The sequence below is a fragment of the Dermacentor variabilis genome, chromosome 10, assembly GCF_050947875.1.
Source record: "Dermacentor variabilis isolate Ectoservices chromosome 10, ASM5094787v1, whole genome shotgun sequence".
Lineage (NCBI taxonomy): Eukaryota > Metazoa > Arthropoda > Arachnida > Ixodida > Ixodidae > Dermacentor > Dermacentor variabilis.
Window position 1 is genome coordinate 97,747,784 of NC_134577.1, and position 17,070 is coordinate 97,764,853.

The window sequence follows — 17,070 nt, forward strand, 5'->3', positions numbered from 1 at the left end:
ATCAAAGTGCTCCGGCGTTCCACTGAGCGTCGCCCGCTTTGCAAGACTGCTGCGGCGTCCGAGCTCGCTGGTGACGTCACCGCCCGCCAGCATATATAAACGCGTGCGCTGACAATAAACGGGGAGCTTGGTTTGGGACTTGGACTGTTGTCAGTTGTGCTCTTGGAACTGTGCGTCCCGACACAGTGGCAGCAACGCTAGACGGCAATATTTCTTTCTGATTTCCGGTTGGTTCGTCCGAATTGTATCTTCTATTTGGTTAGAGCATTTTCTTTGTTCCATCTCATTGTCAGGAAAGGCCACCGCAGCCGACTTTTCCGTGGGCCTGGGGCACTGACGCAGCAGGGAAACGTGGGTGGCGACGCTGACAGCAACCAGGCTGCCGCGCTACTTTTTGGTGGCGGAGATTTACCGCCAGCAGTAGCCGAGGATCCCCCAGGGAGCCCGAGCCCTCTACGGTTGTGGCTGCGCTGTCGTCGTCTATGCCGACCCTGTGGCCGCTACAGCGCTGGCTACGCTACCTGTCTTCGGCCCGTACCGGTACGTGAACACGCACGGCGCCCTGGCCGCCGTCGTCACAGTGGGGACCGTCGCCGTCCTCAAAGCATCGACCTTCGTGAAGATGCAAGTCGATGCGGGCAACGCGACGGTACGTATTTCTGCAGCATGCTCGTGCCTTACATTTCTCGGAAGTATTTACTCAACAGTAAAGTAATATTATTATGTCATCTGCAGGAAACAATTTATTCCACGCCGTCAATACAGGGCCATTCTATAAATACTTTAAGAGCTGTTTCTCGTTTTGCAATAGACGGTTGTGTGAGACTGGATACTGAGTTTCTATAGCTTTCGATAGCATACATAAACTGATAAAGAACTGAAGAATTACAGTCATATGAGCATCCTTTCAGTATCGAACATTATAATCACCAAGCTATATCCGATAGAATAATGGAAAGAATTCACTTCATTCAACCAAGAGAACACGCTGGCTTCATGAAGGGATATTCTACAATGGCCCAGATAATTGCCATAAATCAGTTATATGAGAAAATATTGGAGTACACTCAGCCCCTGTATATGCCTTTCATTGATTTTCAAAAGGAATTTGATTCATTGGACATATCAGCAGTCATGGAAGCTCTGCGCAATCTAGGAGTACAAGGCGCATCCTTGAATATCTTAGGAAATATCTGCAAAGAATCCGCGGCTGCCTTCCTTCTCCACAAGAAAACCGAGGGAGTGCAAGGGTGGGGTGGAACATGAATATACAGGAGACAAAGGCAATGTCCAATTGGGTAGCAAGGCAACAAGGATTCATTATCGCGAGTCAGCGTCGAGAGTCTGCACAGGGGAACGTTGATGTAGGACAATTACTCGCAGGGAATCCTCACAATGGGACAGATATTTACAGAAGAATAAAATAGGTCTGTTTTGGGGCCTTTGTTATTTTTAGTCTTTATAAATGACATTGTCCACAATCTAGAATGTAGAATGAGGTTATATGCTGATGATTGTGCCATATACAGGAATGTATAAAATGATTGCGATGTTAGTAGTTTGCAGAATGATCTAAACAAAATTCATGTGCGGTGCATTAAGTGCGGCATGTCTTTCCTTTTGAACAGTGCTAAATGTCAGCTTGTTAAACATAATTTTTATAAAGCCCCCCAGAAAGTAAAAGAACTTTTACATAACAAATGTTTGTCCGGTACTCGAATACACTTGCCAGGTATGAGACCCTCAAAGCTCTAAACTTACAGAAAAGCTTGAACGCGTCAAAAACCGCGCTGCAAGAAGATTTATTTCTGGTAATTATAACTTCCGTTGCAGTATTACATTAGGTAAAGAAGTCCTTGGTTGGAAAACTAGCACACCGCCGATTCACTGCAAAATTAGAACTATTTTCTGAATTCATTCTGATCTCACAGGAATAAGTAACATCTTGCACAATAATCCTCCCCACCTCATCTCTAAGCGATGTGATCACGGCCTGAAAGTTCTTCAAGTGCGCTGTCGTAGTTATGTGTACCGTAATTCATTTATTCCGCATGCTTCCGCAGAAGGGAATAGGATTCCCAAGAGCATTGGTGCATGTAAAACGAGTTGAGAGCATCCCGTTTACTTAACATAATTTGGCTGGCATTGCGCTTCATGCGATAGTGTACTCTTGCCATTTCTGTGTTGCGATTTTGCACGGCAGTTTTACTGATAACCGTTTCGCCGTCGAGATAACTCATCGATGTTACGTATTTTGTTACTTTTACCACCTGTGCTTAGCTGTTTCAATTTTTTGTCACGTTTATTTTCCTCCAATTGTCCCCCCCGGCAATAATGCTCTTGTGGTGCTGCAGGTACTTGTATAAATGAAAAAAAAAAATAAATGGGTCGGAGGGCATATGGGAGGAATTAACAAATCCTGACTGGCAGCTTACCACTCTCATTGATCATTGAAAAGAAAAATGTAGAATCATTGCATTATACCGGCGCCAACATATGGGTAGAACAAAGAAGGTCGAGGAAAAGCTCAGCTCCGCAGAGAAAGCGATAGAAGGAAAATTTAGGCCGTAACGTGAAAAGACAGGAAACGACCGGCGTGGACCAGAGAGCAAGAGGGAATAGCCGATATTTAGTTCGCATTTGGATAAAAAAATGCAGCTCGGCGGGCCACTCGGTTCTCCGAGATAACCGGTGGACCATTAGAGTTACAGAATGGCTGCCAAAGGAAGGGAAGGGCACTCGAGGGAAGCATAAAAATTTAGGTGATGAAGTGAAGGAATTTACAACTGCAACCCGGAATCAGCTTGTGCAAGACCGGAGTAATTGGCGGTTGCTGGAAGAGGTCTTCGTCCTGCAGTGGACATAAAATAGGTGGACGCTGATGATGACGATGGCATCGAAGTACTTGAGTTTCTCAACGGAGTACTTGGGATCGAAGTTCTTGAGCAGCACCAGGCTAGCACTGACGCTAAGAGTCGGGTGCAAGCGGAGCCCAGCACGCAAAATAGAGCTTACACTAAAGAGGTTACGCTGCCACGTACCGACACTAAATTGCGACACCCACAAGGAGCGTTTGGCCGCATTTACCCTGTGCACACAAAGCGGGGAAACCCGAAACAATTGACCACGTTGCGTGACGACGATTTCACCCGCTAGGAACAAGGGTGCTCGAGGTCCCTATAAACAAGCTTGGTCTCAGCATGTCTTCAGCTGGAAACATCCACGTTAGGGTGCAACCACAAGACTGTTTGCCCACTGATGAAACACTTTTATTCCTGATACCAATCGGGCGCCTTTCTGAGTAAATGAATTATCGTCAAGATTGATTTACCTTTCGATTTATTTTAGCACGATCACTTTGTCATGTTTGAGGACCACGGTCTTCCCCTGGTATGTTATTCTAGCTTTTTCTCATCGATTTCCTTCAAAGCGCCCAATTCTTGGCTGATTCCCCACACTGATAAGGCACGTGACCGGAAGTTTGTTGGGGAGCATTTTTTAGCGTCTTTCCAACGTGCGAGTGCGGACTATACTTATTTAACCCGCGATACGCCAGACAAAAGCTGTTTGTGTGTTTATTCTAATAAACGTAGTGTAATCTGCCGCCTCTTGGCGAATGCTGCCTAGTGGGCACGAGACAGCATTTCGAGAATTCCCCTGAGCGGCTAGGTGCCACTAGCGTTTAGATATAGCAGTACCTTAGGGTTACCCCGCATCATGTTAAAAGAAATTTCGTTTTTGTAGATATCTGAACATTGTGGACTAGCCCTTAGTCAGATGGCATCCGGACTGGCAAAGGCAGCGCTTGGTGGGCCAGTGGGTTTCTTTATTCCCACCCTTACTCTGCTGGTGGTACCAACGTTCCGATCGCGACAAATAGCCCTAGGTACAAAAAAAGAGCTCCTCCTTGCTGCACGGAATTACGTGCATTTAGCGCTCTCCTGGAATGTCCGGTCTTGTCCCTCTCGGCAATGCGAAGTTTCCTTTACACTATTACGATGTCGTATACCACAGCTAAATCTGCAGACGAGTAGGTGTGGGTACGCACTATCAAACCTTCCTTGTTCATGTGGGAATGTAGAATTACTGGAGCGTTTCCTCTTATTCTGCCGCAAATACAATTAATGATCTGTCTAGAGCAGCCCTTATCGTGTATACGCATTCTCCTCTGAGAGATTAACATGTTATCATTTGGCGCTAGTACCCTTGGTTGAGATTGAAAGGAGGTGTGACAAACAGTACATGAGTACATCATTGCGGCTGGTAGAATCTCATGTTAAGCACATTTACCTCTTTTATTAACAGTGAATCGCGTAATGTTCATATAATATGGCATCTTCGTCATAGTTGGTATGACCAATATTCAATTTTTCGTGAGTAGCGTGTTTTCATAAAATCATGTGAATTTACCTCTGTTACATGATTCTGGAAACATCCTTGATCTTGGGCTACTTCTGGTGCTTCGAGGATGCCAGGAGCAGCAAAGATCAACCACTTCTCCCGCAGATCAAAGGGGTGCAACATTGGAAAGACGCGCTTCTTCGACTGCAGTGACCATTCCGCTTTTCTTTAACCCATTGCGGTGGGTACCTCTGTCTATCCCGCTGCTGAGCACTTGCTGGTCGCGCGTTTCATGTCACACTCTTTCTGGGAGCCTTAAAGAACCTCGGGTGGTCGAACTTAGCCTGGAGAGCTCCCACGGCGTCTCATAGCCACCCGTCTTGCTTTGGCACGTTCCACCTTATATTTTCACATGCTCATTTACGCTTGTTCAAGGGAGGGGTAATTATATCGCTGAAATTCTGGCACGTTTATTTCGAGTAAACATCTGTACGCGAGTAAGTGCCGGCAACACTCTATGGTTGTCCCATTTCCGGCCCCCTTTTGGAGAATCACTATGAGCCCCTAGAGAATAACGTTCACATTCACATAGTTAGGACACAAGTGGCGTACACATGCTTCACAAGGGTGCACGATAACTTTCCAGGTTATATTCAGACGTGTGACAAGTAGCTACTCCGTCGAATGGGATTTTCTAGCTCTGTGTTTTTTGCCCGAGCTTGTACGCACGCAATACTATGTTAGCACGGTGCTTGTGGCATTGCATCGAACCCGACCAGTGTTCCACCAATGAGCGACGTCCGCTTTGCCCACCAGGATTCATAAAGCGGTGCTCTGACAACAAAAAGGGGGCCTCCTTGGTTTGGGACTTGGGGTATGTTGTCTGTTTTGTTCGTTCAACAGCGCGTATGCCTCGACACAGTGGCAGCAACGCTAAGCAGCACTGTTACCTTACAATTTCATGTTTGTTCGTCCGAAGTGTATTTTCTACTTATATGGAACATTATCTTTGTTCTTCTTCATTCTCAGACGACGCCAACCTTCCCAACGCTCTCCGCCTGCATGGGCCACTGGGGCCATGCAGGCGGAGAGAAATAGAAATATACAGAGAGCAGCAGCCGGGTACACCCCAGACAGCCGAGGCCATCTACGGCTGGTGCTGCAGGTTTGTGGCTTACGCCGATCCAGTGGCGTCTACTGCGCTCGCCTCCTTGCTCGTATTCGGCCCTTATCAGTATCCGGAGGCCCATGCTTTGCTGGCTGCTGTCGTCATGGTGGTGACGCAGTGCGTCCTTGCAGCAGCTACGCACCTGAAGTCAATGGTGGAGAACGACGATGGGACCGTATGTATTTCTGCAACATGCTTGTTACCTACATTTATCGCAAATATTTGCTCAATAGTCAAAAAGTTATATTATGTCACGTGGACAGAAACAATGGATTGTACAACGTAAATACAGGGTAATACTGTAAACATTTTAAGTGTTGCTACTCGTTTTGCAATAGGCGGTTCTGTGATATTGAATACTGACCGAGTTCCTATAGCTTACGACAGCATAAAGCAATAAAGAAATGAGGAAATAAAGACACGTGAGCTTGCTTTCGGTATTGAACCAAGATAATTTCCAACATAATCAGGGAAACACTTCATTCAACCAAGAGGACCCGAGTGCTTATATTCTATAATCGACCAGATGCTTCTCATAAATCAGTCAATTAGGTACATTTGAAGTACACTTAATTTTTGTATATGCCTTTCATTCATTAAGAAACACGACTTGATTGAGTAGAGATATCAGCAGTCATGGAAGCACAGGATTCCGTGGCTGTCTTGGTTCTCCACAAGGAAAGTAGAAGATTACCTTTAAAGAAAGGGGTCTGCGAAGGAGGCACAATATTGCCATTGCTATACACTGCATGCTTATATAATATCTCGGCAACCGTAGCTTAACAGATGACATCGTATTCTTCGGCAACAGTTTCATTTCATTTTGTACTTTAATAGAGGCAATGCAAGGGAGGGGTTGAAGAATAATATGCAGGAGCCAAAGGTAATGTTGAACAGCAAGGCAAGGAAACAACATTGACGCAGGGTCACATTGATGATGTAGGACATATTACTCTCACGGGATCCTGACAATGATAAGTAAATTCACAGAAGATTAAAAATGCGTTGGATGCGTACGGAAGGCAATAAAAAATCCTGACTGGCAGCTTAGCAATATCATTGAAAAGAAAAATGTGGAATTATTGGATTATACCAGTGTCAACAAATGTGACAGAAAGTTGGACGTTAACGAAGAAGCTTGAGAAAAATCTAAGCTCCGCACAAAGAGCAATGGAACGAAACATGCAAGGCATAACGTTAAAACAGAGGAAGCGAGTGGCGTGGACCAGAGAGCAAGAGGGGATAGCCGATATTTAGTTGACATTAGGAGAAAAAGAATGCAGCTCGGCGGGCCAATTAGTTCTTCAAAAATTGTCCAGCCTATACCATCCTGCACAGATTAGTTTTAGTCTTCCCGTGTGCGAGGGAACCCACTGACCTTTGGATGCCATCGAGTCCTAGGCGCGGGAGGAGGGGGAAGGAGGGGGTATTCTTTAAGAGTCCACCTAGTGGGCTGTCCATTTCCGCCGCTGCTGATGTGCTAGGGTCGCTTGTCTTTCCCTCTCTCGTACAGCTCCATCCAATGAGCAATGGCCGAAATGGCCAGTTCACTAGGTTGACTTTTACAGAGTACCGCCCTAATTGCACCAATGAAATGAAACAAAGAACCGCATTTGCAAATGTAAATCCAGGAAACATTACACCCTTTCACATACACCGGGGCACCTCGTACCATATATACAATCTTCATTGCGATCTGTTTCATTATGGCCGCATTTTTCTTCTCCTTTACTATTATTTTCACCATTGGTTTCTTCCATATATTATTTCTCTTCGTTTATCCATATACCAAGGTATTTATATTCTTTTACGCGAGGTATTTTCCGGCCCTCTATTGACACTGTCTGTTCACTGTTTTCAGCAAATACGAGAAGACCTGATTTTTTAACCCTAAGAGTCAGACCTTAGTTCTTGGCTTCCAGTCCATATATATTAGCCAGACAATGCATATAACTTTGCTTGTTAGCTAGCAACACAACGTCGTCCACTGAAAACAAACCTGGACGCTGCTGCTCTTCTGCTGCACCCGCCTGTTTGTATGTGCACTTTCTATCCTCAACCTATAGATCATAAACAGCTGTGGGGATTACGGGCACTCCTGCTTACGTCCCTTCTTATTAATTTCCTCCTCGTCCCTTCTGATTCAAACGGTATATATCCTTGGCAAATATTTCTCAAGAGCTGTAAACAACTATTGCCTAAGCCTTCCCCTTTCATAATATTCGTCAAGATATTGTGGTCTAGGTTGTCATACGCTCGTGTAACGTCTGAAAAGGCTACACATATAATGGTTTCCTTTCTACTCTTGATATTTCTATACACTGAGTAAGGACAAATAAGTTATCATCCAGACGCCTACCTATTTTGATGCCATATTTTTGTTATCCCAAAATGTTATTATTCTCGGCCATTGCTTGCAGCCCAAATTTATTTTCCTGCATTGTGAACCTGTACGTTAGCGATGTGATTGACAATGAATGGTCTATACGAGTGAATTCTATATTTCTCCCACATACCTTTATATATTTATTTCCTTCTACCTTGTCGCCAACTCTGGTACTCGCCTTCCTCTGAAGGTTTTTTGCGCTGGTTTCGAAAGAGCTTCCATACTTTTTTGTCCTAGTTCATTATTCAGCCTAATGGGAACCTCGAGTTGCCCTGTGGCTGTACGCTTAGGAATTTTCTCTTCGGCTTTCTTCCAGTTGAAATTTGTCATCACCAGCTCTTTTTCCAACTGGTTCTCTCTTTCATGCTCCTTTTTTCTTCAAATACAGCCTCGTCATTGACGCGGAAAGATTCGGCTGTTATGTTTGTGAATACATTTAATACCACTTCCCCTTCCAGTTTGTTTCCAGCTTCGTCTAGGATATGTTGTCGTATTGTTGTTGACTTGCTGCCTAACTTTTTCTCTCTGTATATTTCCCATTTACAGGCTACTTCATCCTGCGGCAACTGCTCCTTCTTTGCTTGCCTGTGATCTCGGGATGCTTTCGGTCATTCGGCGATCGGTTCTAGTATCTCCCTATTACACCAGCTTTTCCGTTTGTTTCTTTCCTTTCCAACGAACATGTTGTTTCTCGCTCCATATTTCTGTCGTTATTACACTTTGAAGCTCACAATGTTCCACTCTTGGCCATATTCCCAGTTCTTCCTCGACTCTAGCGACTGTACGTGTTATTTGTTCAGCGTTCAACCTTTGACTGGCCATTTTGCACTCCTTGCTCTCTTTCCCAACTACATATCCAATTTTCAAAATGATGAGTTTATGATCACTCCCTATGCTGCGTTACCCTTCCTCATCAATGACCATTTCTCTCAACCAATCATGAATTCTTTATGTCACCAGACAGTAATAAATGGTTGATAGCCGGTTTTCCACTTCCCACGACATTTTTCCTTCACACTTATGCCCTGTATTCACGATAACGTGGTTATGTTGCTCACAAAGGTGTAACATTGACTTCCCGTTGTTGTCGATATAGCCATCTAAATCCTGTATGTGGGCATTCACGTTACCTAATAGTATAATTCTAGTGTAATTCCCGAAACACCTAATATCAGCACTTATGCATTCCACTAACCTCTAACTTCCACTAACTCATTGTACCTGATAACCAAAGGTGCTCTTGACATTTTGAATTATTTCTTTTCCGTTTGGCTGATTGATGAGTGAGCTTTCCGCCTTCCCCTCCATTTGTTTCCGGCTTTTCTGTTGCACCCTTCTCAAATATAATTCACTGGCGGCTCTTCCGAGCCTCTAAGGTGCGTTTCTGCAACCGCATACACCCGTATTTGTTCTTTATTTAACTCCACAATCTCTGCCCACTATTCTTTTCTTCTGCCGCCCTGCGTGTTTATGTAGCCTATTGCATGGCGAGCTCTCTTTCTTGCTGTCCTCCTTTTACTGTTTATAATGGCGGTGCTATTCTAAGGTTCTGTTAAGGGGCCCTCTTCATTACTACCTACTCTGGCCTCCTGAGCGCCCATGGGCCCCCTAAAAAAGCAACAGCGCGACCAGCAAGTCGCCAGCCGACTTCTCGTGCAAGCCTGTAATTGAAGTGGATCCCGTCTCGTTGAAAACCACCACATCTTCTCACTTCCTTCTCACTTTCCTGTTTACTTCGACAACCTCGAAGCCTTTCTCACGGCTGATTTTCCACATCACCTCATTGCAAGCCTGTAATTGAAGTGGATCCCGTCTCGTTGAAAACCACCACATCTTCTCACTTCCTTCTCACTTTCCTGTTTACTTCGACAACCTCGAAGCCTTTCTCACGGCTGATTTTCCATATCACCTCATTAGCAGCCACTACGACTCTTTGTACGTGACTGCCACGTACAGGCACCTCCGGCAGCGTTCACACCACGATCTGCACCTGAGGAGATAGCTCGCGCAAGCGGTTCACCCCCTTCAACAAGCGCTGCGCTAGTCCTGTCGTTTTCCTGTTTAGGACGTCATTTAGCCCACCTGTTACTATCACAAGGTCGCGCGCGTGGGCATTTTCCTCGAGCTTTGCCTTTGCTTGCTCCGTGAGAGAAAGAATACAGCGTCCGCCTTGGAAATGTCCGTATCGCCACTGTTTTATCGCCTTCCACTCTCTACGCAGTTGCTTCTGAGCACCTAGCCAGGTTTCAGTCGCACGCGATAATCAATCACCATTTCACAATCTCCGGCCTCTCCCCGCAACCCTTTGTCTTTTGCGCATGATTCGGACTCGACAGGGGGCATTTATCCATGCGCTCTTGAATTTTTGGCGTGGCGGCCTCAAGGAAGGTGCCGCTGCTTCCAGCTATTCCCTCGCCACGTTACAAGCATTCCACGTACTTCGCTGACATTCGCTCACCTGTCCCGTCGGGGGACTGCGTTCCGTTGGCACGACCACTCTCGTTCACAATGGCGGCCGTGTTCAGGATTTCCTCGTCTGCTTCCGGTCTTGTTTCCACTACCTTCCGTGCATCACGCACCCTACTTAGCTCATTTTTGAGCTCTTCAACCTGTATGAGAAGATCTTCCTGGAAAGCCTCCATTTTCTGCAGCCTAGCATCGATATTACAGTGTGTGCGAATTGACTCGACTCCCTCTCCATTCTCATCCTTCCCTTCATCTACCTTGAGGGACCCCCGTGCATTGCCCCCTTTCCTGTCTGTATTCTCATGTGTTGGACGGCTTCTTCTAATGCACATACTATCATACTATATTACTATAAAACAGAGTACGCGCCTTCTCGCAAAAACAGATACGCATAGGATCTAAATCATTAAAATGTCGCAAAATAATTCTCACCAAGGTTTTAAAAACAATCAATGCCGTAGAGACTTAAGGTATGACACGTTGTAGCCCGTGTTCAACCACGCGGCCACGCTGTCACCTTCCTACCAAACGCATACGGTAAGTAAAACCACTAATGGCTAAGAATCCTGCAACTTGCAAACTATTATTTAAAGGTCAGAAAGACTTAACCCCACACAGGGTTGCACGTGTTGAAACACGTGGCACTAGAGGACGCTGTGACTATCCCGCAAAACCAAATGTACAGGAAACACACCCGCACGCACGAAATCAAGAGAAAAAAAAGAAAGCTAGCGAACAATTATTTAAAGCTTAAAAAAACTGCATTCCAGAAAAGAAAAGCAAGCTCAAAGCATGCACAAAAAACGCATGTTTTCGTCGCCGCTACTGAGCCCTGGAAACACGCGATGGATAGTTGACTGTTAGGAGCGTCCCCTTTGGAACGGGGCGGTGCGTTGCGCTACGAAGCTCTTTCTCTTGTACTGCCTAATGTCCTACCTAGGTTAAACAATGAAATAATAAAAAAAACACTGAACTACCACACCCACACTTTCTGACCCCGTAGTGCGAACTCTGCTTCTGTACGTCTCCGTCTTTAGTCGTTTCCCTACTTTTCTTCCACCAATCCTCCAATCGCTTTTTACTAATGTCTATTGCGGACATATTTACCACTGCTCCCGCTGAACCCAAGGCCTTCAAGGAGGCCAGTGGTGCCTAAATCGACCGCTGGGTCTTCCCATTCTAATAAAAGATGCTCCGTCGTTTCCCTAGCTTTACCGCAGCAAGCACATGCTTCTTCCTTCTTATATCTCGCTTTATAGGTGCGTGTTCTAAGGCATGTTCTAATGAGCTTCCCTTTGAGTTATCATAAATTCTTTCTTTCCTGATTTCTTTTTTTCCTCTTAAGTAGTTACTCATGGCAGGTTCCTTTTCCATTGCCGCCACACATGAGATTATTTCAGCTCTCTGACTTTCCGCTTGACCTTCTTTGTTGCTGTGTTGCGCACCCTACCGGCCGCATATTTGTTGGTAAACTTCCTAGTTCTTTTCCTCCACAGTGGTTCAATGTTTTTCCTGTACAGATACCTCAACACATTCTCAGCCCGTTTACTGTCTTCCATATTCCTCAGTCGCCCTTCATTCTCAATAGTACTGCGAGCTTCCCTGACTTCAAAACTAGTCCAGCATTTCCAAAGGTAAGTCGAGGAACCATTCCACCTTTCCACATACCTCGGAGTACCTCGTACCTCTTGTATCCCCATAGCGCTCTGTGCTTCATTATGGGTGCATTTCTCTTCCCCTTCACTGTTATTGTTTTTTCCTGTGTTTCCGTCTATTGCCTTCTTTTATCCATATACCGAGGTATTTATATTGTGTTACCCGAGGTTTATCCTGGCCCTGTATCGCCGTTGTCTGTTCACTGTTTTCGTTGAATTCCATAACACCTGATTTTGCAACACTAAATTTGAAACCTAAATTGTTGCCTTCCTGTCCAGAGATATTAGCCAGACGTTGCAAATCACTTTGCTTGTTAGCTAGGTGTACAATGTCATCCGCATAAAATAAACCTGGAAGCTTCTGCTCTACTACTGTACTCTCCATCCTCACCATGTACATCATAAATAGCAGCGTAGTAAAGGGCACTCTACCTCAGTTCCTTGTTGATATGAACTTTCTCCTCGTTCCTCATTCCTTCCCCTTCAACGCAAACGGCACTTTCTAGGTAGATCTCTCTCAAAAGCTATCGGCAATCGTCACTTCAAACAAGTTATCATTCAAACGCCTACCTATGCTGAAGCCATTCTGAAGTTCTTCCAAAATGCCATTATACTCTGCCCATGCTTGAAGCTTTAATTTGATTTCCTGCATTGCTAGCCTGTATATTACTGATGTAATGGTGAACGGTCTCTACGAGTGAATCATATCTTTCTCCCCCTTACCTTTATCACTTTATTCATTCTACTTTGTCGCCAACTGTCTGGTATTCGTCTATCTTTTAAAGCTTTTCCCACTGCTTTCACCAGAGCTTCTTTGCTCTTTGGCCCAAATTCATTAGTCAGCCTAACGGGAACCTCGTCTATCCCTGTGGGTATGCACTTAGGAATTTTCTATTCGGCTTTTTTTCAATTAAAATTTGTCAGCACCAGCTCCTTTTCCACTTGAGTCTCTCTCATGCTCTTCTTTACATCAAATACAACCTCGTCCTTGCTTTGGAAAGATTCTGCTGTTACTTTTCGGATGTAATTGTAGTTTCTCCTTCCTGTCTGTTTTCATCTTCGTCTAGGATATGTTGTTGTATTATTGTTGACTTCGTGCCTAATAATTTTATGTGGTTCCAAAATATTCTAAGGGCGGCCTTCTTTTTCTCACGTATTTTCGACAACCAACGTTCACTTTCACCTTTTATCTTTGCTTGCACCAGTATTTGAACCATAGACTTTTTTCTCCCCGTATGTTTCCCATTTACTGGCTACTGCATCCTGCGGCAACTGCGCCTTCTTCGCCTGCCTGTGCTCTCGGGATGCATTCTGTAGTTCGGCGATCGCTTCTCGAATCTCCCTGTTCCACCAGCTTTTTGGTTTCATTTTTCGTTTCGAACGAACATGTTACTTCTCTTTCCGTATTTCTGTCGTTATAATGCTTAGTAGCTCACTATGTTGCCACTCTTTGCTTGGCCATTTCCCAAGTTCTTGGTCGACTCTTCCGACTATATTACTATTTGTTCCGCGTTCAGACTTGGATTCGCTAGGGGTCCAAAAAAAGCGGCAGCATTCGACTTTGTGTTGACCTTTGTGAAGCCAACAAAGCAATCATCGTTCATGGCACGCTGGTACGCTTTTCTTTGGGGAAGGAAGTTCGCGCTACGAACTGACCGTCAAGCTCTGGTTACCCTCCTCTCATCCCGGGGCACTGGCCACCGGTATACCCAAATTGCAAGATGGTCGGCATGTCTTCTGTACTACAATTTTGATGTACATCACGATTGCGTCTGTCAAACACACAAGAACAAGAGCAAGCTGCTGCTAGAGCAGATGATAACTTATGCCACACCTAGGTGGCCGGCGATATGCAGTCTTCAGCCTGAGTTGCGGACCTTTTTCTACGTGCGGGATGAGTTGGCAGTTATGGACAGCCTTCTGTTGCGCGATCAGCGCCTGGTCATATCAGTTGCATTGACATCAACGTTCGTGGAGTCCGGGCATGAAGGTCACTACGGAATTGTGAGCACAAAGCAGAGGCTTTGCACGCAGTATTTGTGGCAAGGACTCGACAAACAAGTAAAGCAGGCAATCTCGTCTTGCAGTGCCTCTCAAGCGGCAGATAAGTCAGCGAAGCCCACAGCAGCACCACTGGAACCCATTCCGCTACCTGAGCGTGCTTGGCAGAAACTAGCGCTGGACATGTGGCACTAGGTATCATTTGTTTCAAGCGTGACATCTAATGTTGTAATCGGATTCTTGACAGCAGGGTTCAGTACAGAGGGCTACCCAGACGAGATATTAGCAGATCATGGACCGCAACTGAAGTCCACCCTGTTCGAGGATTTTCTAGTAAAGCACGTAATAAGGCACCCTTGCTCATCGATTTATCATCCTCAATGTAACGGAAAGGTGGAACGTTTAAACATGTTCTTTAAAGACTACGTGGAGCTTGCAGTTTTGGAACATCAGCCTATTGAGACAGCAGTATTGAAGTACCTGGCTGTTTATCGCAGCACACCACGTGCAACAACGGGCGTCCCACCAGCTTGCCTCTTGCATGGACGCGATCCACGCACCATGTTGGACATAGTAGGCTTATCCCCAAGCCCAGCTTTTTGTTACAAGCCGGCACCAGAAATTGCCCAGTTACGGAAGAGGGTGAGGGATAAACAAATGAGCAGCAAGGAGTATACAGATCGAAAGAGAGGGGCGAAAGTGCCAACGTTCCTAGGAAAGGTGATTTGTCATACAGCGAACCCCTGAAGATAGTGTGTAAAAAGGGAAGTAGTGCTTTCACCCTGGAAGACAAGAAGAACACGTGGGATGCCGAGAGCTTGTCTAAAATGCCGTACACAGGTCATCAAGAAGGCTCGCTGTTGACAACAGCAGCTCCTGTGGCTCTCTGGCATGCCATATGCCTGTTGTTCCTGAGCCTCAAATTATGACAGATGAGCACCCTGGCCTTCTCAACACCACAGAACGAACAGATCTAGCAGAGAACGAGAAAAGAGAAGAGGAGCATCAACTAGAGTCCCCATCGACATCCATGAGTGCTACAACACAGTCAGAGGGCAGAACTAGAATCCGCCGACCTCCAGCATGGCTGAGTGACTTTGTGACCGCTTAGACTATTAAGTGTTCAAGTTTCTTTTTTTCTTAAAGGAAGGTGTATGTTGTGTTGTTTGCTATGCAATCGGTTATGTCATACATGGTGTCATAGTTTCGATAAAAAGGCTGGTGGTGTCAAGGAGCAGAGAGATCTGATCGAAGACGATTGGAGTGGTGGCTGTTCTTCTGGAACGGAGGGCCCCGAGTGTGGCTCGGTGCGTGTGGCCACCTGACCTAGCTACCTAACGATACAACATTGGTAAGATGAGAACATATTTAATAACCATCTCTAAACCTTTTAATAACACTCTCTTTTTTTTGCTTGGAAACGCCTTGTGCGTCTCGGTAACGACAAATGTAAACTCCCGGGCAAGCGAGCGCGTCGCAACGCTTGCCCGCGAGGAGCTCACAACTTGGTGGACTGCACAGTGCCCTTCCATTATACATTAATGCTTCTACACGCACGCGTACTTGCCCCGACTGTGAAATCGGCGATGTGTGTCGCCGCGAGGCAAGCTAGCGCCGGAGAAGGAAGTCGCCGTGGGGCGCGGAAGAATAGCGCCCCGTTTGCGTTCTTTCCGTTTGTGCTTCTCACGCAATGGGCGCATTCCGTGAGGCATAGTAGACGTCGTACCATCGAGATGAATCGAGAGCTTTAGCAGCGCTGTATTGCGGTACGGTAAGTGCGGTAAACGGTACTATATTACCGTACTTACCGCGATGACGAAAGACGTTTTAACTGCGTGCGCCGTTCGATGCGTACGGTAATCTAATGATGATAGCGGCTAACATTGGCGCTTTGCAGAATGCAATAACTATGCGCTGAGCGCGAAATATTCATTTTGACAAATACTAGAAAGCTTTAGCTTGTCCGTACACGCATTATTCTTAACAGAAGTGCCCGGCTAGGGCAAACGTGGACGCCAGTCACAAGGCCGTCACAAGGTTAGTGTTCTCGCCGTGGTACTTGCTGTGCATGTTCACAGCGTCCATACGCTTGTGTGTATGTAACCTGTGTTCACGAAGTACAACGTCACTGTAACTTTTTCACACACTCATGACGTGCCAGCTCCTTCACATTGGTTGCTTCGTGGCGCATGCACTGAAGCCTACGCTAGGCACACATTTAGTGTTCGAGAACCGTGAAGCTGCAGTGGGGCTATTCTGTGTTTCTGCAGTTCATTCTTTCAATAAAGTAAAAAAAAGGCTTCGATGGCGTCAGGAAGGTGAGGTCGTCTCGCGTTGAAGGCGCGGGTTCGATTCTTCCTTAGAATACAATTTCCGCAATTTTATTTTCAAAGCCATTAATTTACATTGTTCGCTGAGAACGCTGAGAACTTCGCTTTGACATTTGACCTCAATCCGAGAATTTTGTAGCGACTTTTTACTCTTTGCAACTTCGGTTATTTTTGATACCGTCTTTCTGCCTCATCGACGGATTTTTGCGTAATGGGGCATGTAATGCTTTCGCACTGAAACACCACAAAGTTTGCACCTTTGTCTCGGCACTTTGTATGTGTGGTTGCAACCCCGAGGAGCAGAGAGTGGGAAAGTCAATCATCTAGGGTGAGGGGGGCAGCTGCGACACTATGCAACTGCAAGTGTACCATTTCACCTAACTAAAAGAGAGCCCATAAGGGCCATGACAAACTGCAGCTACTTTACGTAGAAATTTTAAAGTTGGCCATTATGATGCTCGCAAGGAATTTGCCCACCACATTAATGTATATTCGAGGAAAACGCTGCATTTCGCATTAAATTCTCAGAGAGGCATTGTCTTTGTGATGTATCTTGAACCTAGATGGAGCTGTCACCTTCCTTGTCAGTGTACAGGCTAAAAAAACCCATGCGAGCAATTTTTTGCGTGACGGCTTCGAGAGACAAAGCAAGCTGTCGCTTGAACAGATCGTTCGTTCTTGTCGCTCAATCGCTCGGTTCTGCATATCTAGAATTCGTCGCTC

At 45.7% G+C, this 17,070-nt stretch overlaps 2 protein-coding genes across 2 annotated transcripts in view; one reads left to right on the top strand and one right to left on the bottom strand.

Moving 5' to 3' along the window:
- The window catches only part of LOC142560833 (uncharacterized), a 145,577-nt gene that overhangs the window by 12,146 nt on the left and 116,361 nt on the right, over positions 1–17,070 (bottom strand). The window lies entirely within an intron of this gene.
- The window catches only part of LOC142559836 (uncharacterized), a 51,484-nt gene that overhangs the window by 10,218 nt on the left and 24,196 nt on the right, over positions 1–17,070 (top strand). Inside the window, exons 2-3 of the mRNA XM_075671511.1 lie at positions 202–649; positions 5,371–5,684. Of these exons, the coding sequence (XP_075527626.1) occupies positions 202–649; positions 5,371–5,684 (762 nt within the window). The remainder of the gene's footprint in view (positions 1–201; positions 650–5,370; positions 5,685–17,070) is intronic.